Source organism: Saprolegnia parasitica (assembly GCF_000151545.1).
Source record: "Saprolegnia parasitica CBS 223.65 unplaced genomic scaffold supercont2.15, whole genome shotgun sequence".
Lineage (NCBI taxonomy): Eukaryota > Oomycota > Saprolegniomycetes > Saprolegniales > Saprolegniaceae > Saprolegnia > Saprolegnia parasitica.
Genome location: NW_012156409.1, coordinates 68,251 through 91,466, shown reverse-complemented (window position 1 = coordinate 91,466; position 23,216 = coordinate 68,251). Strand labels below are relative to the sequence as shown.

Sequence of the window (23,216 nt, the reverse complement as noted above, 5' to 3'; positions counted from 1 at the left end):
AAAAAGAGGTCGAAAAGTGAACCATCCGCCAATGAGACGCGCCTCCGGATACGCAACCGAAGCACTGCCACGTCATTATTGTGACACGATATCCTCCACCACAAGGAAAGACCACGAATGGAATATCGACTAGACGTTTTGGGGTGTCGACTAAATCTGTTGGTTATGACGACAAGGCGACGCCGACCGGTGGTGGCTCTGCGCGAGCACTTGCGCGAACGAGTCGCGATCGAGCGCCGACGCCACGACGACGTCTTCTTGTGCTTGGCGCTTGGCGCGGCGCGCCTTCTTGAGCCGGTGCCAGATGCACACGGTCTGCTTGGACAAGATGTAGAGCTGGCGCGAGTTGAAGAGGAGGAGGAGCGCGATCTGCAGCACGAGCGCACACGTGCCGACGACGGTTTGCACGCTGTGGTCGACGTCGGCAATCACAAACGAGCTCAGCAGCGCGTACGTGGCCATCTTCATGACGAATGCGATCGACGCGCAGACGTTTTGAAAGTCGAGGAGGTACGGACTGCAGTGCGTCAGGTAGAGGAACATGCCAAACTGCAGCGAGAGCAAGAGCGTGAGCTGCGTCGGAACGTTGCTCACGGCGCCAATCACGATGCCGCTCAGCACCTCGGCGCCCATTTTGGCAACGAAGAAGTACCGCTGCTCGAACGTGTACGTCTTGTAGTACCCGCCCCACGTAAACTTGAAGCCGGGCTCGGCGAGGTCGGTCGCGGATTTGCCGTGCAGCATGCACACGCCGAGGACGAGGAGGCCGCAGCAGATGAGCGAGAGTGACAGTGTCGCAAAGCAGAGACCGCTGCTGTCGGTGAAGCGCAGCTGGAACGACGACGTCATGGAAAGGGCGTACTCGCTCATGAGCGCGATACCAAGTGCAGCCTGGAGCAGCAACCGCAAGAAGAGCCGGTCCTGCGGCAATTCGGACGCGAGCTTCTTCTTGACGTTGCGTAGACTATCCATGCGTAGGATAGATTATTGGATAGAATGATTGATAGGTGCGTACCGCTGGCCAAAGAGGAGGCGCACGACGCCGTAAAGACCGCTGACGACGACGACGACGATGCCAACGACGCTTGCGAACCCGACGACCGTCGCTTGGAAGAGCGCTTCCGGGTGGATGTGCAGGCGCTGCGCATACGAGAGCACGCCGGCAATGATGTCACCTTGCGCGATCGAGAGCGCGTCGGCCGAGAGCGGCGTCGGACCTGACGCATTCCCCGACCACGACGGCGGGACGTTCAAGACTGTCCACGCGAGCGAGTCGGTAAAGTCGAGGTAGAACGGCGGCGCCGACGGCATTTCCATGTGCCCCGACGACGCCAAGAACTGGAGGTAGTCGATGAGAACCCAGAAGGACACAAAGTCGCCGGGTGGTCCCGCTGCCCTACATGCCGCAGTCCTCTTAGCGTTGAATATGGTATCCGTAGACTAACGTGGCGGTCGACGAGGCGACGGAGAGCGAGTTGGTGACGCTCGGCAGCGTCGAGCTGAGCACCATCGAGATGACGCTCGTCAGCAGCGACGACGAGACGGCGGCACCCACAATCAGCTGCGCCTTCTCGGACGCAAGGAACTGCAGCGTGTCCACGAGTCCTGGCGCCGTTTCAATCAGCGCGTAGCTGAACGACTCGTTGCCGCCTGTCACAAGTCGCAAGATGTGAGATCATAGACGGTGGTGATGGGGTGTGCGCACCTTCCGAGCCGGCGACTTGGTCGTGGATTGACGGCCCGACGGCAGATGGCAATGGTGACGCCGCCGTCTCGTTGAAGCGTTTGATCTCTGGCGCGGGACTAAGGCCTTTCTGCAACGGCTGTTGCGACGGCGCCGGCGCGCTGGTTTGCTTGAAGTTGAACGCAGGCATTGGAGTTGGTCCAGCGGCAATGGTCGGAGCTGGAAGCACCACACTTGGGCGGGTCGTCAACTCAAGAGACGTCGAGGGTGCTGGTGATGTACCGAGCGTCGTAGGCGCCGATGGTGAGCTAATGGGCTGCAATGTCACCAAATTTGCACTGGTCGTTGGCAGTGGCTCGATCGTGGTACTAGGAGGCTCGGTTGTCGTTGCCAACGGTGTCCCTGCGACACTGGTCGTCGCTGGTACGGCCGATTCTGTCGTCGTCGGGGAGCTTGTGCTGGGAGCCGTCGTCAACGGAGTGGGTGTCGCATCGGGCGTGAACACTGTCGTTGGAACTGGCAATGTGAACGGACCCACCGTATCTGGGGAAGTCGTGGTTGTTAAAGGCTCTGTGGTCGGCGCGGGTATCGTTGCAGCTGGTACCGTTGTAGCCACCATAGTCACCGCTGCGGTCTTCGTCGTTAGCACCGGTGAAGTCGACGTCGTGTTGCTTGGCGTGGGCGCTACTGTTGGCGTAACAGGTCCGCTTGTGGGGGCTTCGGTTGTCGACGTCGGCTCTGTTGTAGAACCAACCGGCACCGTTGACGTCGAGGGCATTGTCGTAGTCGCTCCTGGTCGGTTTGTGGCTGGTGCCGAGGTTGAGATCACTGGAGTTGCGACAGGTACTGTCACTGGACTTTGCGTCGTTGGTGGGACCGCTGTGTCAACGGGCACCGGCGTTGGGACACTTGATGTCCAAGTAGGTGTCGTTGTCGGGCTTGGCACCGTTGAGACTGATGACGCTACTGGCGTTGATGTTGGTACCGCCACTGTCGTCGAGGCTGGCCCAGTTGGCTGACTTGTTGTCGTGGGGCTTACTGTTACCACTACCGGTGCAGGTGTTGGCAATAATGAAGTTGGTCCCGTTGTCGTTGGACTTCTTGTTGATGGTGTCAACGTTGTCGGCGCTGGTACCAGTGTTGGGTCGGCCGTAACAGAGGCCTGTGTTGTCGAAGCCGGTGCCGTTGTTGGACTATATGTCGCAGGTGCGCTTGTTGTCTCTACTGGCGCTGGCGTCGGGGCCACAGTCGGCGGGCTCGCCGTGACTGGAGCCAGCGTCGTGATTACTGGCGCTGGTGACTGAGTCGTGTCTACAGGCACCGGCGTCGGAGCGATTGTCGTTGGGCTTGCCGTGACTGGAGCCTGTGTCGTGTCTACTGGCACCGGCGTCGGACTTGCCGTCGCTGGCGCTAGCGTTGTGTCTACAGGCGCCGGTGTTGCCGCATCCGTCGTCGGTGTTGCTGTTGTAGGCACTGGACTCGTCTGCACTGGTGCAGGTGTCGGGGCAACCGTTGGTGGGCTCGGCGTCAGCATTAGCGTTGTGCCTGGAACGCTCGTTGCAGGTACTTTCGTTGGTGCAATGGTTGCTGATGGCGGCTTGGGCGTGACGGAAGGCTTTGCAGTTGTCTTAAACGGTATCGGCGTCCGGGGCTTGGCCGTCGTTGTACTTGGCATAGGCGTAGAACTCGGCAGTGGTGTCGGCATGCTCGAATCCGTTGCTACTGGTGTCATTGTAGTAGGGGGTTCTGTTGTCGGTGGAAGCGTCATCAGGTTCGGGTCGCCGACTTGAGTCGTGACGCAGGCAGTTGAGTTCGGGTTGCACATTTGGATGACCGAGCCACCCGGGTAATGCGCGGTCCATCCGTCAAAGCAAGTGGGGTTGTCGATCGGCGCACCGAGCCGCATGTAGCAGCAGTACGACGTATCACCGAAATCGTTGATCAACGCGTACACGCAGTAGTTGAACTCTGTCACGGCGGCGGCGGGGCTTGTGGTAGGACTCGTGAACTGAAGCCGCCGCGCACTCGCCGCTGCGCCGAGAGCCGCAAGCAGCAGCGACCACACCATCGAAAATGCAAAGTGCCAGCGCCCGATCCGGCGCCATCTCGTCGGCGCTGGCCCGCATGAGACCTGCGCAAGGTTCCGTCACCTGATTATCGCACAGTTATTCGGATAAGGATCGCAAAATCCGGTTACCGTGGCTCGCACGGGTGTAATCTCCGCTGAGTTGCAAGGCTGGTCGCTCACAACGGTCCCGATCTACCGGGTACTTGCTGTACTGGAGATTCCTAGACGCGTGCTGTACACTGCTGCTGCTGGTACAAAGCAATCGAGGCCTCAGAGTACTTCCAGGCGGTATGGTCTCCGGAAACGAGCCACAGTATCCGTATACCGATAATAAATTTACTTGTTTTATTACGACATAATGGCGCGCAGAGAGCTGGTTTTAAAATTCAACTCCGGGAAATGGTCTCCGGAGGTCCGTCGCACCAGCCATTTGAGTTTTCGCCATGTCCTTCTTGCGGTAGGCGCGATATGGCCGCCGATGGCAGCTCGCTCATGCTTCCTGTCCTGTAGCGCTGCCACGTTGACGACGAGCCTTTGGTCGCGCAGCGCCGTGGGCTTTGCCCAGCCGCCCACGATGATGTGCATGCAGGTGCGCGAGATGGGCTACAAGCTCAAGACCAAGTCGGGCGTCAAGAAGCGCTTCTTCGTCAACAGCAACGGTCACATCAAGCGCGCCGTGGGCGGCAAGCGCCATTTGGCGACGGACAAGACGCGCCAGCGCATTCGCCGACTGGGCAAGGCCGCGACTGTCCTCGGCAAGATGAAGAAGAACATTCTGGAGATGTTGCGCGTGTAGATTGTTAGACCTAGGCACGACGGCGCAGACACTAATACAGCCTTTCGCCCACGTCCTTAGACCAAGGCGAGGACGCCAAGCACGATCACGGCTAGGTGTGGCGCACACACAACGCCTTCGTACCAGCACTTGATCGAAGCGCATTGCTTCCTGCAGACGTATTCAAGCCTAGCATCGACCTCAGATCGTTGCCGAGACTCAGCAGTGTGCTACGTACTCGTCGGTGTCGGATCTGCGACGACGACGACGGGCAAAGCGCTCGGTAATGCTGGGGTGCTGTTACACCCCAGGGACACATTGGTACTTGTCGTCGTCGCAGGCATTGTCGAGAAGAGTTGGATCGGCATCGCAAAGCCCGAGCGGGACAACATCGTCGGCGACCGAGCGTTCGACGCGGTAGAGGTCGCTGACATCACATCAAGAGCGTGTTGCTCATGGCGCTGCTCGTTAAGTAGAAAGGGGTGCACTTGTTGGGAAAGCAGTACGCCGGTTGAATTCTCTGGCCCTTGGCCGTGGAGCAGCAACAGAGAGCGTCGTCCCCGGCTTCATTGTCCATGAACGCGCACTCGGCATACGCTGGCTGGGGCTGCCAGGCTTGCACTAAAGCGGCCAAGAGGACGGCGAGAGAGCTCGGAAGGGAGCGATGCATCTCACAGCGTTGAATGAGTCGATCGTAGCTGTCGCGCCGCCGACTGAGTCGACGATCTCGGCCAGTTCCATGAGCGTTGCCGTCTCCACTGGCTTCACGAGCTGCCATGACCGAGAGAAAGTCACATGCGTTTGTTGCTCATCTCACGACACTGAAGGCCATCGCTTGCAATAAAGACCGTAACCTGTTGTCTCTGCTTGCAACGCAGATCCGATGAGACCCTCAAGACACCACCGTTGTGGTCGACATATCAAGCCTCGCTCAACATGTATGATCTGAGTCTAGGCCCTAATCGCGGCTCGTGACTGCACTCAACGTGGTGTCGAGTTCTAGATCTTAGCGGCTTCAACGTTCACGAGGCAGCCAATCGCCGCCGCCGATGCGAGAACTCGCTATCGGATTGGTCACGATCGGTACAACGCCATATGATTTGCTGGAATGCTATAAATAGCTCACATGTGTGAACGGGCCAAGTTGCAGCTTGGAACGATGGAGATCAAGCCGTCGATGCGACATGGACCGGTGACCGTGCTGAGCCCGAGCAGCCACACGGGCAGCTTCGGGAGCTCGGCGCCGGCGTCGCCCGCGGGACTGAAGAAGCCGAGCTCCATGTCCACGTCGCTCTTCTCGCTCCAGCTCAAGAAGCTCGTGTCGCGCAAGAAGCGGCGGTTCATCGAAGATGGCTTCGACCTCGACATGACGTGTAATGTAGCGTGGCCTCATAGCAGGCTACTGAGCTGGCTGTAGATGTGACGTCGCGCCTCATTGCGTTCGGGTATCCGGCGGAGAACCTCGAGGGCATGTACCGCAACCACTACAAGGTACTCGCACATCATCGAGCTGCGATCTAGTCTCACATGCTGCATTAGGACGTCTTCAACTGCTTTGAGCATCGCCACAAAGACCATTACAAAGTCTACAATCTGTACGACCATCGAAACGACGTGCAACTCGGTTCTTAGCGGGTGCTGCCGCAGGTGCTCGGAGCGCCACTACGACAAGGACAAGTTTCACAACCGAGGTAGACACATCTCACAATAATCTCACCGCGCTGATGGCAGAGTCGCTTGGGTAGTCGCCGAGTACCCGTTCGACGACCACAACCCACCGCCGCTGTCGCTCCTCATTCCTGCCTGCCAAGACATCGTGCGATGCGCACGTCTCGCGCAGACTCCTGACCACTGACATAGTTTGAGTGGCTTGCGCAGCACCCCGACAACGTTGCAGCGATCCACTGCAAAGCTGGCAAGGTCTGAGATGTACAACCTACCACAGGAGAGCGCACGCAGCGTGAGGGACGCACCGGCGTCATGATCTGCGCCTACCTCTTGTACAGCTCGACGTGGCTCACGGCATACGGCGCCATGGGCTTTTACGGCGGCGCCCGGTCGCTCAACCACCAAGTACGCGCGGTTTCAAGCCACGGAGCTAACGAAAGCGTAGGGCGTGACGATCCCGAGCCAGCGGCGCTTCATCGAGTACTTTGCCAGCATGTGCCACAAGGATCAACCCGAAGAAGCCAAACAAGCCGAGATGCATTTGACGCACGCAGACTTTGGGCAGCTCTGGGAGAAGCAGTGGCTCACCGACGACCGTGCGAGCGACAGCTCCTTCGTACGTGTCGTGCGTCGATGCATCCGTCGCCTCATACATAAGTAGATGTCGTCGGGCCGCATTTCAAACGAGCAGCTCGTCGCGCTTCCCAAAGTGTTTGAGCGCCTCGCGCTGCCCAAGCCCGTCAACTACAAGCTCGTGTCGTGCGTTATCCACGGCCTGTACCCAAAGAAGAAGCCTGGTACGTCCACAGAGGCCAAACGCCACCGACGACGTTGCGTAGACATGCACGTCTTCGTGCAAGTGGGCTTCGACAAGGCGCTGCAGTACAACCTCTCGGTCGCGGGCACGACACAAGTGTCGATGGATGACGCGTGCGAGAGCATGCAAGTGGACAAGCTCGAGGTCTCTTTGCATAAAAGCACTAGCGATTCACCACCACTTGATAGATTGTGTGCCCGATGGACCGCCAAACGCTGCTGTGCGGCGAAGTCAAGGTCGAGCTTCGCAAGCGCCAAGGCGGGAAGCCCCTCGGCCACTTTTGGTTCCACACGTCGTTCTTGGACCCGGCGCGGCCGCAGCTTACCGTACAGAAAGCCGACATGGACGTGCTGCTCAAGGACGTCAAGAAGGGCCACAAAAAGTTTGCCGAGAGCATGCATATCGTGCTCACCATGGCGCCTGCGTAATAATCCCACGGCGTACTATTCGCCTTCGTCATAACGATTCCGCCTTCGCTGGGCTTCGAGACCGATCGCGACCAGGAGCCAGCGCCGGGCAGTGTCCGCACAAGTGCAATGTGAGGATTTTGGCGCGGGCCAATGGAATTCCATCGAAGTTCCCCCCATATGGCGCCACGTGTGGTTGGCTCGCGTCCGTGAGACCACTCTTGAAGCGCGAGGGCAAGCCGCCCATCGCCGTCTGCGCCAAGCCCCATGACCAGCGACAGCCTGCATTGTCGTCCGATCGTAATCGTGCACATAGCAACTGCGTTCGTCGTCCGCAGGCGCCGAGCGCTTCATGGAGGCGGCCATGCGCCGCACGATCGCCGATCCAGCGCTTGAAGCGCCTGTCGCAGCAGATGCGTCGCCACTCATTCGGCCAGCTTGAAGTCCCGCGCGTGACCAACGCTGTTTAAAACATGGGGCGTCGCCGTCCTGTGATTGGCTCCAACTCCGGATTCAACGGCACCCGGTGGATCATCCGGATAAAGTCGGCCTTCAAGGAGGACATCAAGAAGGCGATCATCGACCGTGGCGACGATCAGTTCTGAATTTACGCCATGCTCCGCGCCTCGACCACGCTCCGCCGCGCTGCGCCGCGCCGCGCCCTCTCGACGACGACGACGGTCGCCGTGCCGTCGACGGACGAGCTCAAGGCCAAGCTCAACACCAAGCCGATGACGCTCGACTTTTCCGAGACGCAGCGCATCTTCGCCGCCAAGTCGACGCCGCTCCTCGCCCGCGCGTACCTCGTCTTCACGACGTGCCAGATCCCGTTTCTGGTCAAGAACAGCATGGGCCTCATCGACGCGTCGTACAAGGTGCTCGGCGACAAGGTGACCAACTTCGGCCTCAAGTCGACCTTCTTCGGCCATTTTTGCGCGGGCGAAGACGCGGCCACGATCCAGCCGACGCTCCAGCAGCTCGAGAGCGCCGGCATTGGCGCGATCCTCGACTACGCCGCCGAGGCCGACGTCGAGGCCGAGAAGAAGACGCCGCTGAACGGCGTCGACGCCAACGAACTCCAAGCGCGCACGTACGACTACGCGGACGAAGAGATGTGCGATGCGAACGCCAAGATCGTGTCGCAGGCGATCCGTGACGCGCCCGAGAACGGGTTCGCGGCCGTCAAGTGCACCGCGCTCGGCAAGCCGGAGCTGCTCCAGCGCATGTCGTCGATCCTCGAGGAGACGCAGCTCCTCTTCCACTCGCTCGACACGAAGAACCTCAGCGACGCCAAGGAGAGCTACTTGAAGCGCCTCGTCGACTGCCCGACGCTCAAGGAAGGCATCAAGCGCTGGGGCGGCAAGTACACGGAAGAGGAGATCGAGACGCTCTTCCGCACGCTCGACAAGGAGCAGGACGGCGTCATCGACTACATTGACTGGGTCTCGCTCCTCAACCCGATGGACCTTACGATGGGCCCGCTGACGCAGTTCCTCAAGGTGGACCCGCTCACGCCGGAGGAGGTCCAGCAGGTGAGCCAGATGATGGCGCGCCTCGAGTCGCTCGCGAACGAAGCGTCGGTCAAGAAGGTCAAGCTCATGATCGACGCCGAGCAGACGTACATGCAGCCGGCCATCGACCACATTACGCTCAACCTGCAGCGCCGCTACAACACGAACGGCCGCGACACGATCTTCAACACGTTCCAGTGCTACCTCAAGTCGGCCTCGGACCGTGTGCTCATCGACCTCGAGCGCGCCAACCGCGAGGGCTTCAAGTTTGCTTGCAAGCTCGTGCGCGGCGCGTACATGGTCCAGGAGCGCAAGCGGGCCAAGGACTTGGGCTACGAGGACCCGATCCAGCCGTCGATCGAGGCCACGCACGCCAACTACAACGCGCTGGTCGAGCTCCTCCTCGTCCACAACCACCGCACGTCCTTCATGGTCGCGAGCCACAACGAGGAGAGCGTCAAGAAGACGGTCGCCAACATGGAAGCTCTCAACATCCCGCGCGAGAACGGCGGCGTGTACTTTGGCCAGCTCCTCGGCATGTGCGACCACATCTCGTACACGCTCGGCGCCGAAAAGTACCAAGTCTTCAAGTACGTGCCGTACGGGCCCGTCAAGGAGGTGCTCCCGTACCTCATTCGCCGCGCGCAGGAGAACTCGACCATGATGAAGGGTGGGTCGGCCAAGGAGCTCGACCTCCTCACGAAGGAGCTCAAGCGCCGCGTGACGTCCTTTGCGCAGTAAGACACTTTAGAAGACCGTAGGTAGCATAGATTTAATAGGAACTCGTAATATTTGAAACTCCAGTACACCCCCACCAAGTGAGTTTTCATACCGTTCGACTTCAAGCCCGTCGTCACGCAGGTATCAGAGGGTTGGAGTCGTCGCGAGCAAGGAAATAAAGGGCGCTCCCTTGGCCGCGACGGACAGTTGCACCGCTCTACTATCCTAATGGAGCCAGCAGCAGCCTTGAGTACGGCTTCAACAGTCTCGCGAGCGCAAAAATGACGTGGCGCCACGCGGTGCATGCGGCAAATGCCACTTTTAGCTGGAAGCGGGGCCTCGTTTGGAGTGGTTGTGGCAAATAAGAGTATAGTTGATGGGTTCTATTAGAGCGAGGGCGGCGTCGACATGTCGTAGTTGTCGTCGAGGCCGTCGCCGTCGTACGTGAAGCCCTGAAACGTGTAGGACATGGTCCGGCACGAGTTGGTGCGCGCCGAGACGCTGCTTCGGGCACTGGGCGTCACGACGGCCACGCCGCTTACGTCGTCCATGGCGTCGAGCACGGGGAGGCGCGTAAAGTCGTCTTCAAAGTTGACTGCATCGAGAGGATCGGTGTATTGACACGGCCGGAACTCGGGCTCGACCTCTCGATTCAGAAGCGCTTCCCACGCCACGTCCTGGAAGAACGGGTGCACGAGCACCTCCGTGGCGCGCAACCGCTGCGACGGGTCGCGCTCGAGAAGACCCGCGATGAGGTCCATGGCCTCGACGCTGAGCCCGGCGGGAAACTCGAGCGGCGACGACCGAAGTCGCTGGTACAAGGTCTCGCGGTCGGTCGTATACCACGGCGGGCGGCCCGTGAGCAGTTCGTAGAGCACCATCCCGAGATTCCACCAGTCGACGGCCGTGCCGTGGCCCTTCTTGTTGAGGATCTCGGGCGGGAGGTACTCGGGCGTGCCGCAGAGCGTGTTGGTACCGTCGAGGCGGCCAGTGATGCCGGTCTTCGCAAGGCCAAAGTCGGCGAGCTTGACGTGGCCGTGGACGTCGAGCATGATGTTTTCGGGCTTGAGGTCGCGGTACACGATGCCTTTCTCGTGCAAGTGGATCAAGGCGAGCGTGATCTCGGCCGCGTAGAAGCGCGCAATCGACTCTGGAAAGCACTTGATGCGCGTGAGGTGGAAGAAGAGGTCGCCGCCAGGGCAGTAGTCCAAGATAAAGTAGAGCTGGTGCGTCGTCTGAAAGGCATAGTGCTATGTACCACATCAGATTCTGGTCAGGACCACACACATGGACACGTACGAGGCGAACGATGAACGGGTGGTCGATGGACCCGAGCACGCTGCGCTCTGTGCGCGTGTGTTCGACTTGAGCTTTCTTGACGACATCTTGCTTGGTGAGGATCTTCATCGCAAAGAGCTCGCCCTGCGCCTTCTTGCGCACGAGGAGGACGCGGCCAAACGACCCTTTCCCAATGAAGCGCAATGGCTCAAAGTCGTCGGTTGTCGGCTTGGCCACAAGCTGCTCCAAGCTCGGAGCGCGCTCGAGCTGCAGCCGCGGGTCCGAGTTGGTGCGCTCGAGCTTGGCCTTGGGCTTACTCGACTGCTTTCCGGGTTCCGTGCGGTTGAGGAAGAGCGCCGAAATCTTGCTGTTGTGGCTCGCGCCGCCGTCGCTCAGGCGCGAGTGCGCCATAAAGTCGGCGGCTGTCCGCCGGCTCGAGTGGCCCTGCGACGACGCTTGCAGCATCGACGCCATGGACGCCGACGGGCGCTGGTCCGGGTCCGAGTAGCTGAACGCGTGGGAGCCTGTCTCGAGCGCCGGCGGCTGGTTCGCATCTTTGGTCAAGAACGTGCGAACAAAGTGCGACATGCCGAGGCGCGGCGCGGTCGTGGGCCGCGCAGGCGGCACGAGGAGCTCCTTGAGCCACTTTTCAAGGTCCGACTGCCGTTTCCGGAGGAAGAGCGTGTCGAACGACCGCCGAATGCCAAAGCGGCGCGACGGCAGTGCGGGAATGCGAAAGCCCTGTCGATGCGTATGAGGCAACCCGTTGCAGCGCGAGCTATGTCGCACCTGGCTCTTGAGCTGGCTGCTGAGCTCACGGAAATCGTGGTATCTTCGGTACACGGTCCAGCGCTTGCCGTTGGCTTGGCACTACGCATCATCTGTGAGAGCGCGTCGTTCGCATCAAGCAGCGCACCTCGACTTCGAGGCGGAAGATGACGTAGGGTTGCTTGGTTGACGAGTTCATGTTGGTGCTCCCGGATGCGAGCGAGTGCCCCGAGATGCGCACGAGCTGGCCCTGCTCGCCCTGCGGGATGTACGCCGTGTCGGGCACGACGGGCGGCAGCGCCGTCGACTTTTGAAAGTTTGTGGACCAAATCTGCTCGTAGTACTGGCGCTCTTCCTCGGGCTGCGCCGGCCGCTCCTCCTTGGGCATCATGGGCGTGTCAAAGATGAGGTCGGGCGGCGCGAGGAGGCTGGACCGGTCGCTGTTGAAGATGCCGCTGTGCTCGCTGATGAAACCCGTCATCGAGCGCTCGCTGTCAAAGTGAGAGACCATGCTCAGCTCGCTGTGCATCGACATCTCGTTGCAGTAGTCGTCGTTCATCGAGTCCAAGCTCGCGATGCTCATGATCGACATGCTGCGCGCCAGTGGGTCCTCGCCACCGTTCAGGATCTGGTTCGGGTCGTGCAGCGGCGGCACCCGCGTCGCCGACGTCACCAAGTGGCTCCTACGCAGCAGCCGTCAGCAGCGCCTTCATCGTCGGCGACGCGTACTCGATGACGTTCGGCTGCTTCTCCGTGCGCGGCTCGCTGTGCGCCGGTATGCTCTGCGACGCCTTGCGCTTGACGCTGCTATGCTGCATGAGCCGCCGATCGCAGGCGCAGCCAGCGCATACCTTTGCTGGGCCATGCTCGCTCGCTCGCTCGCGATCACTTCGCGGCGCTGGGAATGTGTGTGTGGCAGCCTCCTGGATCTGGTTATTGGCCAGCTGGTGTTGGCAACTATTGCATCACGGCGGTCGCCAGCGGTGTTATAACGCTGTTAGACGCGTGCACGCGCATTGGACGCAGCTCGGACAGGCGGCGCGCGTGCATGTCCCGGCGCGACGCCCGTCTTGCCGCGCGGCCATCGCCGGCGCCGCCGCGCCGTAGCGTTATAACACTTTCGGTCTCGTCTTTTACCGCGGCGCGTGAGAAAAGCCGGGTCTTGTAACACCACCTGCTTTCTCCTCTCGCTGCGACACGCGGCGTTCTGGTAAACCACGTGCTGCATACAATCTTATAGTCGCGTCGAGGCCAAGCCCGCGAGGAACGAGGAAGGGCGACTGGACCCTTCAAGCGACCGACTTGCGCCGCCGCAAGGGGTAGTACATCGCTGCTTGCATAATACCACGGCAGGAGCCGTGTTGACGACCACCCTGGACGAATCCGTGCTTGCCGTTTGTTGAAGGCGACCGCCATTGACAGAGATGATTGCACACCACGCTTCAATGCTTGGCCGACGCGTTCAACAGTCGTTGGGCTCTATGTGCATGTGGGCGACGGTACTAATATCGTGGGTGCGCCACCGAGAAGTAGCACGGGCGCGAGGCTAGCGTCGGTGGCTCGGCGTCACCGACCGCATTCAAATCTCGGATTGTGCAAGGCCAATGACAGGGCTGCTATGGCAGACTCGCAGATCGGATTGGCTCACAACATTATAGAACAGCCAATCGGAGGCACGTTGTGGAAGCCCGACCACTTTTGCGGTGCATTGGCAGCTTAGACACCACCGGCGCTCTCTGCCACAAACGTACATGTAGTAAACACGCTCCGCTGCGGGAAGAAGTACACACGAGAGATAGGCGCATGGGCTTTCTTGAAGCGCCCAGAACAAGATTGGCCAGCTCCAAAGCGCGAGAGACACGGATGCTGCATTGTGGATCACAAGACTAGATCTAATCATCTGGTACGAACAAGAGCGTCCTTCGGTCGGTCGGTTGGACCGGATCTTATCTAATGCGTTACTTGACCGATTCGAATGACGGCGGTTCTATGGCGATGAATTTTAGCCAATCGGATGCGTGGGCATTCCGCCGACCGCGTGGCAGATTCGTTTTGCTTGCACGATGGTCGACCTCAAGGTGCTCTCGTTCGTGCTGCTCGTGTTCCAGAACACGCTGCTGGGCATCGTCACCAAGTACTCTCGGGCGACCAAGTACAATGCGACGTCCGCCGTCCTCCTCATCGAGCTCCTCAAGCTCGTGCTCTGCTTCATCATGGTCGTCGTGACCAAAGGCAGCATCGGCGACGCGCTGCGCAGCATCCACCTCGAGGTACTCGGCGACGTCGCGGGCTTCAAGAAGATGGTCTTCCTCGCGCTTCTGTACGCGTTCCAGAACACCGTCGCGCTTCTCTCGTACGACCACGTCGACGTCGCCACGTACAACATTGTCTACCAGCTCAAGATCGTGACGACAGCCTTCTTCATGGTGCTGCTTCTCAAGCGCAGCTTCAACACGGTGCAGTGGATCGCGATGGTGACGCTCATGGTCGGCGTCGCGATCTGCTCGGCGGCCAAAGGCGCGAGCTCGAGCAAGTCGTCGTCCATGTTTGGAGTCTGCATGGTCATCGGCCTTGCCGTCAACTCGGGCGTCGCGGCCGCTTACTTTGAGAAGGTTCTCAAGAGCCACCAGCCGCACAAGACGTTCGCGAACCCGATCGACCCGCTGTGGAAGACCAACATCCAGCTCGCCGCCGTCTCGGTCGCTGCGACATTGTGTGGCGTCGTGTACGCGGCCGCCACGGAGCCGCGCTTCGCCTTCTTCGAGGGCTACAACCCATTCACGTTCGGCGTCGTGCTGCTCCAGGCGTTCGGCGGGCTCATCATCGCCGCGGTCGTGCGCTATTCGGACAACATCGTCAAGAACTTCGGCACCGCGCTCTCTCTCGTACTGAGCTGCCTCCTCTCCAACTACCTCTTTTCTGAGACGCCGGCGCCGGTCTTTTACCTCGGCGTGCTTCTTGTCGTCGGCTCCGTCTTTGTCTATGGCGACAAGCGCTTCCATGGGACACCGACGTCGGTGGCGGGCGCCAAGCCGGCGCACAGCGTTCAGATCGATGTGCACCAGCACAAGTCGTCGATGGATGCCGGCGAAGAAGACGCGTTCTTGAACCAGCGGTCGAAATAAGTTCTTGGTGTGACTGTTGATTTTGATACAGTGCATTTTACAGTGTCTATTTTTGTGGAAAGAGCCTTGCGTCATAAAATCTATCGAAACGGCCGAGCCATGAGCGTGGCGTATGCCAAGCCGTCGCCGGCGCTGCGGCTGGTGCTCGATGCAGTTGCTACGCTACTGCACGCGGTGCACATGCTATCGACGTCGGGCGCATTCTAATGTAGCGATAGGACATGCCGGAGCTCGCGGTGACATGGCACCAAGTGCTCGATATCCTGCAACACGCATGGGACGAGACCGTCGCGACGCTGCGCAGCGTGCCTTTTGATGCAATCACGGGCGCGACGCACGACCGGCTCGTCGCGCTTCTGGAGGACGACCGGTACGACGCGAATGCGGCCATCGCCGAGGGCGGGCCTGCGTGGCGCGACGTCTGCAGCTACCTCGCCGACGTGGCCGCAGCGCTGCAGCAGGCGCACATGACGGACGACACACGGACGCTCGCAACGACAAGCTTTTGCGTCTTTGTCGATGGCAGCCGTACGACTTTGCGAGAGTGCGTGGGCTTGACAGTGCGTAGGCACGGCGCGGCTGGCGTGCGACGTGGCGCTTCAACTGCGTCGGTCGGGGCGCCTCGAGATCTGCCTCATCGACGAGTTCCCGCCCGCGCCCTCCTACAGCGCAGAGTTCGTCCTCAACGGTACGACAGCCCATCTCGCTAGGTCATTAGTGATCAAGAGGTAGATTTCACTCTGTACTGCAAGCAAAACAGTGTGCCAAAGTCGAAGTTAAGCGTGCGGTCGCAGGCCGTGCGCCTCACGCAGCCCAAAGCGCTCCAGCTCATCCAGCTCCAGGACAGCGCCGACTTTCTCGTCCTGGGTGCCATTGGCGCCAAGGGGCCGCAGCCATCCCAGGTCGGTGCCACCGCCATGAGCGTCGTGCTGCAGAGCCCGACATCCATCATCCTCGTCCCTCCGATCGCCGAGGCGGTTCGCATCCAGCAGGCACATGTGTTTGTCGTCGCTGTCGACGTGCATGCGGACGCTGCACGGCTCTGCTTCCACAGCGCGCTCAAGCTGCTCCAGCCACAGGACACGCTCCACGTCGTGCACGTCGCGCCACTTGTCGAGCCGCCCGGCACGACGACCGAGTTTCCCCTCGCGGCGCTGTACCGCGAGAAGCTGTTGGCAGCCCATCTCCAAGGAGACGTCGTCACGCTGCCCGCCGAAAGAGGCTGGACGGTCGCCGAGCACCTGCAGGCGTACGTCGCCAGCCAGCGCGCATCGTACCTTGTCTTTGGGCTGGGCGACCAGACCAAGGCGCGCACCAGCATCGACAACTCGACGGTCGGGAACGTGGCCGCGCGCCTCCTCGCGTCGCCTCGCTGCACGCTCGTCATCTGCAAGCAGTCGGCGCTCACGTAGCGTCGTAATGAAATATCTTCTTGTTCGTGTAAAAATAGCATTGCGATCGGCGAGCATACTTGTACGAGCATGGGCAGCGCGCAGGGCCGACCGACGGCCGTCCGCAGCTCGTCGCCGCGCCGTGCGAGCGTGCTGGCGCCGACGGCCTTTGACCAGCACGCGGTCGTCGACCCGTCGGACGTGCTTTCGTTCACGCTGATTCCCAACACGTCGCCGGTCGTGCTCCTCACGCTGCACAACGTCGGCGCCGAAATGCTCACGTTCGCCGTGCAGACCAAGGCAACGCACGCGCACCGGTTCTTCGCCGACCCGCCACGGGGCATTGTCGGCCCCGGCAAGTGCGCAACAATCGTCGTCGGGCTCAAGCAAGGGTAGGCGCCGCCTTGTCGCCTCGTCGCCTCGAATACAATTATATCTTCATCGATAGCTTTTGCCGCGCCTTCTTGGCGGCCGCCGCCGACGACCGGGCGCACGAGGCGTACAGCATGCTCGTCCACGTGGCCCAGTGGGTGGCGCCGTTGCTCGAGAACGACGCGATCGAGGCCGCGCTGCGCGCCTTCTGGGTCAGCGCCAAGACGTCGACGTCGCCGCCCGTGCACTCCAAGAAGCTTGGTTTGCATTTCCATGTCTTAAAGTACAATGCAATGCTCAACGTCTACGCTTTCGCGAGCTGCTGCTGCGTGTAGCCCCAGAGCAAGATCGCGCCGCTCACGTGCACGTTGAGCGACCGGATGACGCCGAGCTGCGGGATCTCGACGCAGTGGTCGACCGCGTCGAGGATCTCGACGGGAATGCCTTCCTTTTCGTTGCCGAGGACAATGACGACCTTGTCCGGAAACTGATACGTCGTGAGGCTCTCGCTGCTGCTCGTCTGCTCGAGCGCGACGATCGTGTAGCCCTCTCGCTGCATGCGGCGGCAGTACGTGCGGACCTACAGCTCCACGTGCGTCCCATGCAGATACGACGAGTACGCACCATGTCGGGCTTGACTTCTTCCATGGGCACCCACTTGTCGGCCGTGACGCTGATCTGCCGGAAGACAATGTCGTGGGTCATGGCCATGTTCGGGATGAGGAGCTTGGACGCGTTGAAGATCTCGCACGTGCGCGCGAGGCCGGCGACGTTCGGAAGCTTGTCGACAAGACTCGCACACACAATCACCTGCGCAAGAGATGGCAACTCAAGACGAGACTGCGAAGCGTACCGACTGCCGGCGGGCGCGGCGCGCGTTCACCTGCTTCTCGCGCAGGTTCTCGCTCTCGTACATGGCCAGCATGTCTTCGAGGAAGCCGGTCGCGTGCGGATCGATCTTGCGCTGCACGATGCCACTGCTGGCCGCGTCGCTGGCACTCGCTTCGGTCGTTGGCGCCATAGCGAGCCGCTTGGCCTCGGCGACGTTGGTCTGGTACTGGCCGCCATGGGCCTTGTCTTCGTGGAGGAACTGCGCGTAGGCAGCCGAGAGCGTTTCCTTGATCTGGCAGAGCACCGAGATGGGCACGATCTCGTCAAACTCATTGAGCGGGTGGTCGAGGAGCCCTTCGAGGACGCACTCTTTCTCGGGGAGGAAGCTCGCCATCTGGGCGGTTTGGCGCCGGAACATGCGCTTGCACTCCTTGTTGGTGCTGAGGAAGCGCAGCGTCGCCTCGAGGAACGACACTTGCGGCGCCAGCGTTGGGTGCGCGAGAAAGTACGGCAGCAGCGACGTCATGACAAACTGCACAATCGTGCGCGTGTGGCCGTGCGCCGAGTTGAGCCAGGGCGCCATGAGCTGCAGCGTCTTGAGGTGGAGCTCCGGGCTGGACTCGACCGGCAGCCACCGGAGCACCGAGCCCGCAATGAGGAGCGTCGACGCCGACAGCTGCGGCATGAGGTGCATGTCACTTAGGAGCGCGTGCACGTACGGGAACGACGAGGTCGGGAAGAGCACGCAGACGCGCATGCAAAAGATCTCGACGTAATAGCGGATCTGCGGCAGATTGTGGTTGAGAAACGCGCCGCGCCAGAGGTGCGTGTGCACTGCTTGAATCGTGTCGGCGCGGAGGTAGCGAGAGAGAATGCAGAGCGCCTGCCAGCTGCGCAGCTGCTTGCCAAAGCCGTCGCTGTTGATCATCTGCGGCTTGGCAAAGGCCGGCGTGAGCTGCAGGGACAGGAGCTTCTCGATGAGCGCGTCCATGATGGGCGCGCACTCGGTCGGCGCGTCCTCGACGAACGCCAGCGCTACAAACCGCACAAACTTGGTCTTGAGTGGCGCCGCGTCGTCCAGATAAATCATCCTACTTGCGTGTCAAAGCGTATCAAGAAAGTATCAAGTTACCGCTCTTTCTCGTCGACCGACGGCTCCTTGTACAAGAGCAGGCGCACGAGTTCGTCGAGGTACGAGATCGCGCTCTGCGGGTACTGTCGCCAGATGCCGCAGAGGGTCGTCGCGAGGTGGTACATGACGTTGGGGCGCTTCCCCGTCTCGGCCCACGACGCCCACTTATGGAACCACTCCTTGAGCGTCGTCGACGGCTAGATGCGGCCGCATGAGGAGCCGGACGAGATGAGCATCAAAAGGTCGACTACCTCGGCGAGCGTCACGAGGCGCGGCTGAAAAAGACACTGGACAATAACGTACGAGAGCCCGTCGGGCTTGCGGCTGTCCATGTAGGCAGCCCACACCTGGGCAAAGACGAGGTCGATCTGGAGATCTCGTTCCTACCAGACATTTGACTCGTTTTTCCTCTCCATGCAAGACGGAAACCTCGGTGTCTCCGATGGTGCAGACGGTGTAGGGCAGCACGCGGCCAAGGACGCGCGCCATGGCTTCGAGGATGCTCGGGTCGCTCCCAGCCGTCGAGAGACCGTCGAGGACGACGCGGAGCGTCTCGCGGAGCAGCGACGTCTCGAGCGCCCAGCAGGTTTCGAGCACGGACGCGAGAATGCCAAACTTGGCCTTGACGCTCACGTGCACAAGGCTGCCGCGCGCCGGCGTCAATCGCAGCAAGGTCGGCACGAGCGTCATCGGGTCGAAGACGGCCATGGAATCGAGCAGCATGCCTTCGGACGCGACGAGCTCCAGCGCCGAGAGACCCAGCGCCTGCGTTCTCGGCGACGTGCAAGTCAAACCGGCCGCGAGCACGTCGTTGAGCTGTAAAGCAAAGTCGCAGTTGCCGCTTTCCAGCATGCGGTGGAGTGCGAGGTGCGCGACCAAGTACACGACGCTCATTTGCTCGCTGAGCTCGACGTCATGCGTCTCACTCGACGCCAGCCATTCTTCCAGCTGCGCCAGCCCTGGCGGAAATGCCTCCAAGAGACTCTCCGTCACAAGTCCGTGCGGCGACACCTCGTGCAAGGCGCGGAAGAGCTCGCTCAAGTGCAAGACGTCCTTCTTCTCGGTCGCGGCCCAGTGGAGGGGAAGCGGCGTGATCAGGTACAGCCGCGCAAGGTACATGGGCGACGGCGCGGCCGTGTCGTGGGCCAAGTACGAGGCAAACGCCGCGTCAATCGATGCTGCGTACGGGCGCAGATACGCACCAAACTCGGCTTGGTGCGTCGCGAGGTGCGTCGTGGGGAAGAGCGCGAGGACGCGGAGGAGGACGTCGAGGGGCAACGACGGCGTCAGCGCCAAGAGCATGTGCTGCAGAAGGGGCACGAGCACCTTCATCGAGTGCGGGAACGACTGGAGCACGTGGGCTTGCACCATGTAGCGCAGGATCGACCACGTCGGCGCGTCCATCTGCAGCCGGCTGTCGAGGTGCTGGAACGCGCCGAGCATCGCGAGGAGCGCGTCCGGCGAGTTGCCGCGCACGTCGTCGCCAAAGATCGCGCTCTGGACGGCCGTCACGTACGCCAGCGGTGAGAGCTGCGTCGTCCTCGTCGCGTGCTACGGCACCGTATCGAAGGTTAGATTGCATCAAAATGGGGCGGCTACCGTGAGCAAGGCGGCCAGAAACGTAGTCGCGGTCGCTTTCACTTGGTACTTGTCGTGCTTGTACAGAAACGGGTCGTTGAGCGCGAGGAGGAGGTCCTTTGTGAGGAACTCGACGGCGCTGGGCGCGAGCGGTCCCTGGAACGCGTCGGCGTCGACGACCGCCTTCATGCTCTCGACCAGCGTGAGCCGGCGCACGACCGGGTTGTCGTGCTGCCAGCACCGGTTCAAGATGCTTTGGAACCACTCGAACGGCAGCGGGTGCGCAAATAAAAGATCGTCGGTCGTCGCGGCGGCCACGAGCGCCGACGCGAGGAGCGCCGTGATGCGCGGCCAGACCTGCTCGAGGAGGTGCTGCTCCTGGTGGAAGTGGACGACCTCAAAGCACTGGACAAACTCTGTCCACGACGCATGCACGCGCGGCGACTCGTTGGCGAGGCTCACGTGCAGCAAGTGCAGCGCCATCTTGCGCACCATCATGTCGTTGCGGTCCATACCGTGACGCACCTAGCATCATCCTCGTCGTCGTCACAGATCACGTATTGAGCGAACGTACAATGGTGTGGAAGGCTGGCGCGGCAGTGATGCGTGGGGTGCTTGGCGCGACTTGGCAGAGGATTAAGAGCACGTCGTGGAGCTGCATGCGGTCAAGAGCACGTCGTGGAGCTGCATGCGGTCGTGGGCGGCGAAAATGTGCTCCGTGAGCAGCGCAGCGCTGGTTCCGTCGTCGTACGACAGGATCTGCGGCACGATGCAGCCAAACACGGCTTGGCGAAAGTGCTGCGCATAGCAATTCAGTCGACAGATTGATAGATCGAGACGGCTACCGCGTAGTCGGCTTGACACAAGATCGTCTTGCAGACGTCGACGATGCTCCGGACAAAGCCACTGGACACGAGCCGGCGCTGGAAGAGGATCTCGACGACGGGACCGAGCCACGCGGCGTCGACGGTGCCCGCAAAGCTGCTGAGCAGAGTACCTTCGAGATGCCCGAGCCACGGTGCCGAGGACGACGTCGGCATTCCGAGCGCGTACAGCAAGAGACGCAGCACCGGGTCGACGACGGCAGCTGGCGTCGCGTCGCTCGTCAGCAGCGGAAGGCAGATCGTCTGCACGAGCGGTTCCAGCACGCCAAGCACTACAGCAGGCGACACTTCGTGGAGCAGCTCGAGGCTCTGCTCCATGACAGCGCATGCGAAGCGCATGTAGTTGGCGTCCTGGACACGGTCGGCGACCGGCAGCAGGATCGCGAGCAGCGACGCGTCAGCGCACTTGGCCGCGAGATGGTCTATCGAGCGCATGAGCTTCTGCATGTCGAGAGAATAGGTTACCCGAGGCCATCGACGAGACGAGGCCGAGGGCGAGCAGCGCGAGGTCATCGTCGGACGAGACCTGGCGCTTCTGGCAGAGCCCGTACGCAGCTTCGACTTGGGCGACCCACTCCATTCTCAATTGAAGCGGCGATTGGCTGGCCTGGCCAGATTATCCGGTCGAATATATTATCCGGAAGCCAACACAACCAGTTGCCAATCAAACCGCGCGCCAACATCCCCCGACGCAATTGCGATCTAGAAGTGCGAGCTCTTCACGAAAATCTAGTCGACGACGGGTACAAGCCAAGCAGTACAGCTGCGATGTCTGTGCACGAGCCCGATGAAGGCGTCAGCAGTGAAGCCCTACTCGATCAATGCAACGGCCACTCGTTTCCGACCAAGCCTTTGCTCCACACCGATACAACTTATACCAGTGAGGACATAACTCTAGGGGTTCTTCAGTCCAACTCGACCGATCTAAAGCTCGAATTGGTGCAAGGTGCTATGCACGAAGCGACGACTAGAGCGTTGGATTTTTCCCATTTGATTTGAATTTCTCGCTTGTCGGTTGGTGTAACTGGCCCGCGGTTGCGTCTCGTGGGACACGAAGCACGGCGCTGTCGACGAGGACGACGACCTTGCAGCGGAAGAAAGGTCCAACGCTGGTCCGACAGCAGAATCGTCCGGATACGTGTATCCGGTCACCGGATTCCGCGCCGCCAAAAAAGCGAGGCGTGTGACATGGCGATCTTTGGCGGCGCCATCGCAGGAAGAAGAAACATGGACGACGACAGCAGCAGTTCATTTTCAAATTGACAACAGCATGGACAGCTATGTGGTGCAGAAGCGACTCTCGATGGCAGTCTACGGCGACGTGGTGCTCGCCTGTGCGGCGGCCGACAACCCGGTCGCCATCAAGCGCCTCGACGTGGGCGCGACGCTTGGCCACGTGAGCTTCCAGCGCGCGCGGGTGCCGACGACCAAGGACTTCGAGCGCGAACTCGAGGTGTACCAGTATCTCGGCCGCGCCGGTGGCCATGGCAACATTGTGCAGTTTGTCGAAACCTTCGAGCACTTTGGCTACCACCACCTCGTGCTCGAGCACTGCGCGGACGGCAGCCTCGTGAACAAGACTCTCAGCGCCCAGCAGCTTCTTTCGCTCTTCACGCAGCTCCTCGACGCGATCTGCTTTCTGCACGCACACGGCATCGCGCACGGCGACATTGCGCCCTCCAACGTACTCCTCTGCCACGGACAAGCGACGTACAAGCTCTGCGACTTTGGCTCGGCCATCGTGCTCGCCAACTGCACCAGCGACGAGGCCGCGGCGCACCGTCTCCGCGATCTTCAAGCGCTCGGCAGCCTTGTCGCGGCGTATTTGGAGGACGCTGCGTTCACCCACGGGCTCGAGTCGCGGCGGAAGCGACGCGGCAGCGCGCCGGCCCGCGCGTTCTCTCCCAGCTCCTCGAGTTCATTCGCGTCGCGCCGCAGCTGTCGGCGGTGGAACTCCTCGTCCAGTGGCAGCGCAGCTGCAGTAGCGTGCACGAGTCGAGCGTCTGCCGACCGCTGAAAACTCGCCGGGTGTTTATCGACGCCCTCTAAGTTAACCGTTTAGTCCATTACTAGCTTTGTGTACACGTTGCCTCTTACACAGTGCTCATTGCTCTAAATGTGGTCATATGTGGCCAGATACGGCACGTGCCAACTATAGTTGTACACTCGCTTTCTCTCGCTGTACACCTCGCACGTCGACGAGAGGT

General features: G+C 61.0%; 12 protein-coding genes across 12 annotated transcripts; 7 read left to right on the top strand and 5 right to left on the bottom strand.

The window, feature by feature from the left end:
• Positions 1–150: 150 nt before the first annotated feature.
• Positions 151–1,877, bottom strand: SPRG_05145 (hypothetical protein; the record flags this gene model as incomplete). Its single annotated transcript, XM_012343749.1, has 4 exons — positions 1,706–1,877; positions 1,446–1,650; positions 1,016–1,396; positions 151–964 (listed from the first exon to the last, which is right to left on the bottom strand). Exons 1-4 carry the CDS (start codon positions 1,872–1,874, stop codon positions 151–153), a joined length of 1,569 nt encoding a protein of 522 aa, XP_012199139.1. The 5' UTR covers positions 1,875–1,877.
• Positions 1,878–3,312: 1,435 nt separating this feature from the next.
• On the bottom strand, positions 3,313–3,752 carry SPRG_05144 (hypothetical protein; the record flags this gene model as incomplete). Its single annotated transcript, XM_012343748.1, has 2 exons — positions 3,313–3,403; positions 3,508–3,752. The coding sequence occupies 2 exons, from the start codon at positions 3,750–3,752 to the stop codon at positions 3,313–3,315; spliced, it is 336 nt and encodes a 111-aa protein (XP_012199138.1).
• Positions 3,753–4,181: 429 nt separating this feature from the next.
• Positions 4,182–4,654, top strand: SPRG_05143 (hypothetical protein). The gene is made up of 2 exons (XM_012343747.1): positions 4,182–4,209; positions 4,263–4,654. Exons 1-2 carry the CDS (start codon positions 4,196–4,198, stop codon positions 4,546–4,548), a joined length of 300 nt encoding a protein of 99 aa, XP_012199137.1. The 5' UTR covers positions 4,182–4,195; the 3' UTR covers positions 4,549–4,654.
• Positions 4,655–5,639: 985 nt separating this feature from the next.
• On the top strand, positions 5,640–7,468 carry SPRG_05142 (hypothetical protein). The gene is made up of 11 exons (XM_012343746.1): positions 5,640–5,900; positions 5,945–6,018; positions 6,067–6,122; positions 6,175–6,218; positions 6,273–6,343; positions 6,388–6,447; positions 6,493–6,600; positions 6,641–6,811; positions 6,857–6,992; positions 7,035–7,156; positions 7,201–7,468. The coding sequence occupies exons 1-11, from the start codon at positions 5,654–5,656 to the stop codon at positions 7,438–7,440; spliced, it is 1,329 nt and encodes a 442-aa protein (XP_012199136.1). The 5' UTR covers positions 5,640–5,653; the 3' UTR covers positions 7,441–7,468.
• A 486-nt stretch (positions 7,469–7,954) lies between these two features.
• SPRG_05141 (hypothetical protein) lies at positions 7,955–9,744 on the top strand. The gene has a single exon (XM_012343745.1). It carries the CDS (start codon positions 8,034–8,036, stop codon positions 9,669–9,671), a length of 1,638 nt encoding a protein of 545 aa, XP_012199135.1. The 5' UTR covers positions 7,955–8,033; the 3' UTR covers positions 9,672–9,744.
• Positions 9,745–10,004: 260 nt separating this feature from the next.
• Positions 10,005–12,643, bottom strand: SPRG_05140 (AGC protein kinase). The gene is made up of 6 exons (XM_012343744.1): positions 12,548–12,643; positions 12,426–12,500; positions 11,845–12,379; positions 11,718–11,798; positions 10,950–11,669; positions 10,005–10,900 (listed from the first exon to the last, which is right to left on the bottom strand). Exons 1-6 carry the CDS (start codon positions 12,559–12,561, stop codon positions 10,037–10,039), a joined length of 2,289 nt encoding a protein of 762 aa, XP_012199134.1. The 5' UTR covers positions 12,562–12,643; the 3' UTR covers positions 10,005–10,036.
• A 1,109-nt stretch (positions 12,644–13,752) lies between these two features.
• On the top strand, positions 13,753–14,866 carry SPRG_05139 (hypothetical protein). The gene has a single exon (XM_012343743.1). The coding sequence runs from the start codon at positions 13,760–13,762 to the stop codon at positions 14,819–14,821; it is 1,062 nt and encodes a 353-aa protein (XP_012199133.1). The 5' UTR covers positions 13,753–13,759; the 3' UTR covers positions 14,822–14,866.
• Positions 14,867–15,041: 175 nt separating this feature from the next.
• Positions 15,042–16,250, top strand: SPRG_05138 (hypothetical protein; the record flags this gene model as incomplete). The annotated part of the gene is made up of 3 exons (XM_012343742.1): positions 15,042–15,349; positions 15,390–15,509; positions 15,554–16,250. Coding segments are annotated over 3 exons (1,108 nt in total), but the record flags the coding sequence as incomplete, so codon positions are not given.
• Positions 16,251–16,302: 52 nt separating this feature from the next.
• Positions 16,303–16,608, top strand: SPRG_05137 (hypothetical protein; the record flags this gene model as incomplete). Its single annotated transcript, XM_012343741.1, has 1 exon — positions 16,303–16,608. The coding sequence occupies one exon, from the start codon at positions 16,303–16,305 to the stop codon at positions 16,606–16,608; it is 306 nt and encodes a 101-aa protein (XP_012199131.1).
• A 34-nt stretch (positions 16,609–16,642) lies between these two features.
• Positions 16,643–20,638, bottom strand: SPRG_05136 (hypothetical protein; the record flags this gene model as incomplete). The annotated part of the gene is made up of 8 exons (XM_012343740.1): positions 16,643–16,841; positions 16,893–17,164; positions 17,209–17,394; positions 17,438–18,506; positions 18,548–18,744; positions 18,799–18,930; positions 18,977–20,098; positions 20,147–20,638. 8 exons carry the CDS (start codon positions 20,636–20,638, stop codon positions 16,643–16,645), a joined length of 3,669 nt encoding a protein of 1,222 aa, XP_012199130.1.
• A 123-nt stretch (positions 20,639–20,761) lies between these two features.
• Positions 20,762–21,525, bottom strand: SPRG_05135 (hypothetical protein; the record flags this gene model as incomplete). Its single annotated transcript, XM_012343739.1, has 3 exons — positions 21,475–21,525; positions 20,971–21,431; positions 20,762–20,923 (listed from the first exon to the last, which is right to left on the bottom strand). Exons 1-3 carry the CDS (start codon positions 21,482–21,484, stop codon positions 20,762–20,764), a joined length of 633 nt encoding a protein of 210 aa, XP_012199129.1. The 5' UTR covers positions 21,485–21,525.
• A 754-nt stretch (positions 21,526–22,279) lies between these two features.
• Positions 22,280–23,058, top strand: SPRG_05134 (serine/threonine protein kinase; the record flags this gene model as incomplete). Its single annotated transcript, XM_012343738.1, has 2 exons — positions 22,280–22,822; positions 22,891–23,058. 2 exons carry the CDS (start codon positions 22,280–22,282, stop codon positions 23,056–23,058), a joined length of 711 nt encoding a protein of 236 aa, XP_012199128.1.
• Positions 23,059–23,216: the final 158 nt, after the last annotated feature.

What these genes read in the sequence shown, in the direction of transcription:
- SPRG_05142 (XM_012343746.1), top strand. Translation starts at nt 5,654, where the DNA reads ATGTGTGAACGGGCCAAGTTGCAGCTTGGAACGATGGAGATCAAGCCG. An exon ending in TGTACCGCAACCACTACAAG is followed by an intron (nt 6,019 to 6,066) that starts GTACTCGCACAT and finishes ATGCTGCATTAG; the next exon opens with GACGTCTTCAACTGCTTTGA. An exon ending in GTGCGAGCGACAGCTCCTTC is followed by an intron (nt 6,812 to 6,856) that starts GTACGTGTCGTG and finishes ATACATAAGTAG; the next exon opens with ATGTCGTCGGGCCGCATTTC.
- SPRG_05141 (XM_012343745.1), top strand. Translation starts at nt 8,034, where the DNA reads ATGCTCCGCGCCTCGACCACGCTCCGCCGCGCTGCGCCGCGCCGCGCC.
- SPRG_05140 (XM_012343744.1), bottom strand. An exon ending in AAGCAGCCGAACGTCATCGA is followed by an intron (nt 12,380 to 12,425) that starts GTACGCGTCGCC and finishes GCTGCTGCGTAG; the next exon opens with GAGCCACTTGGTGACGTCGG. An exon ending in GCAGCCAGCTCAAGAGCCAG is followed by an intron (nt 11,670 to 11,717) that starts GTGCGACATAGC and finishes ACGCATCGACAG; the next exon opens with GGCTTTCGCATTCCCGCACT.
- SPRG_05139 (XM_012343743.1), top strand. Translation starts at nt 13,760, where the DNA reads ATGGTCGACCTCAAGGTGCTCTCGTTCGTGCTGCTCGTGTTCCAGAAC.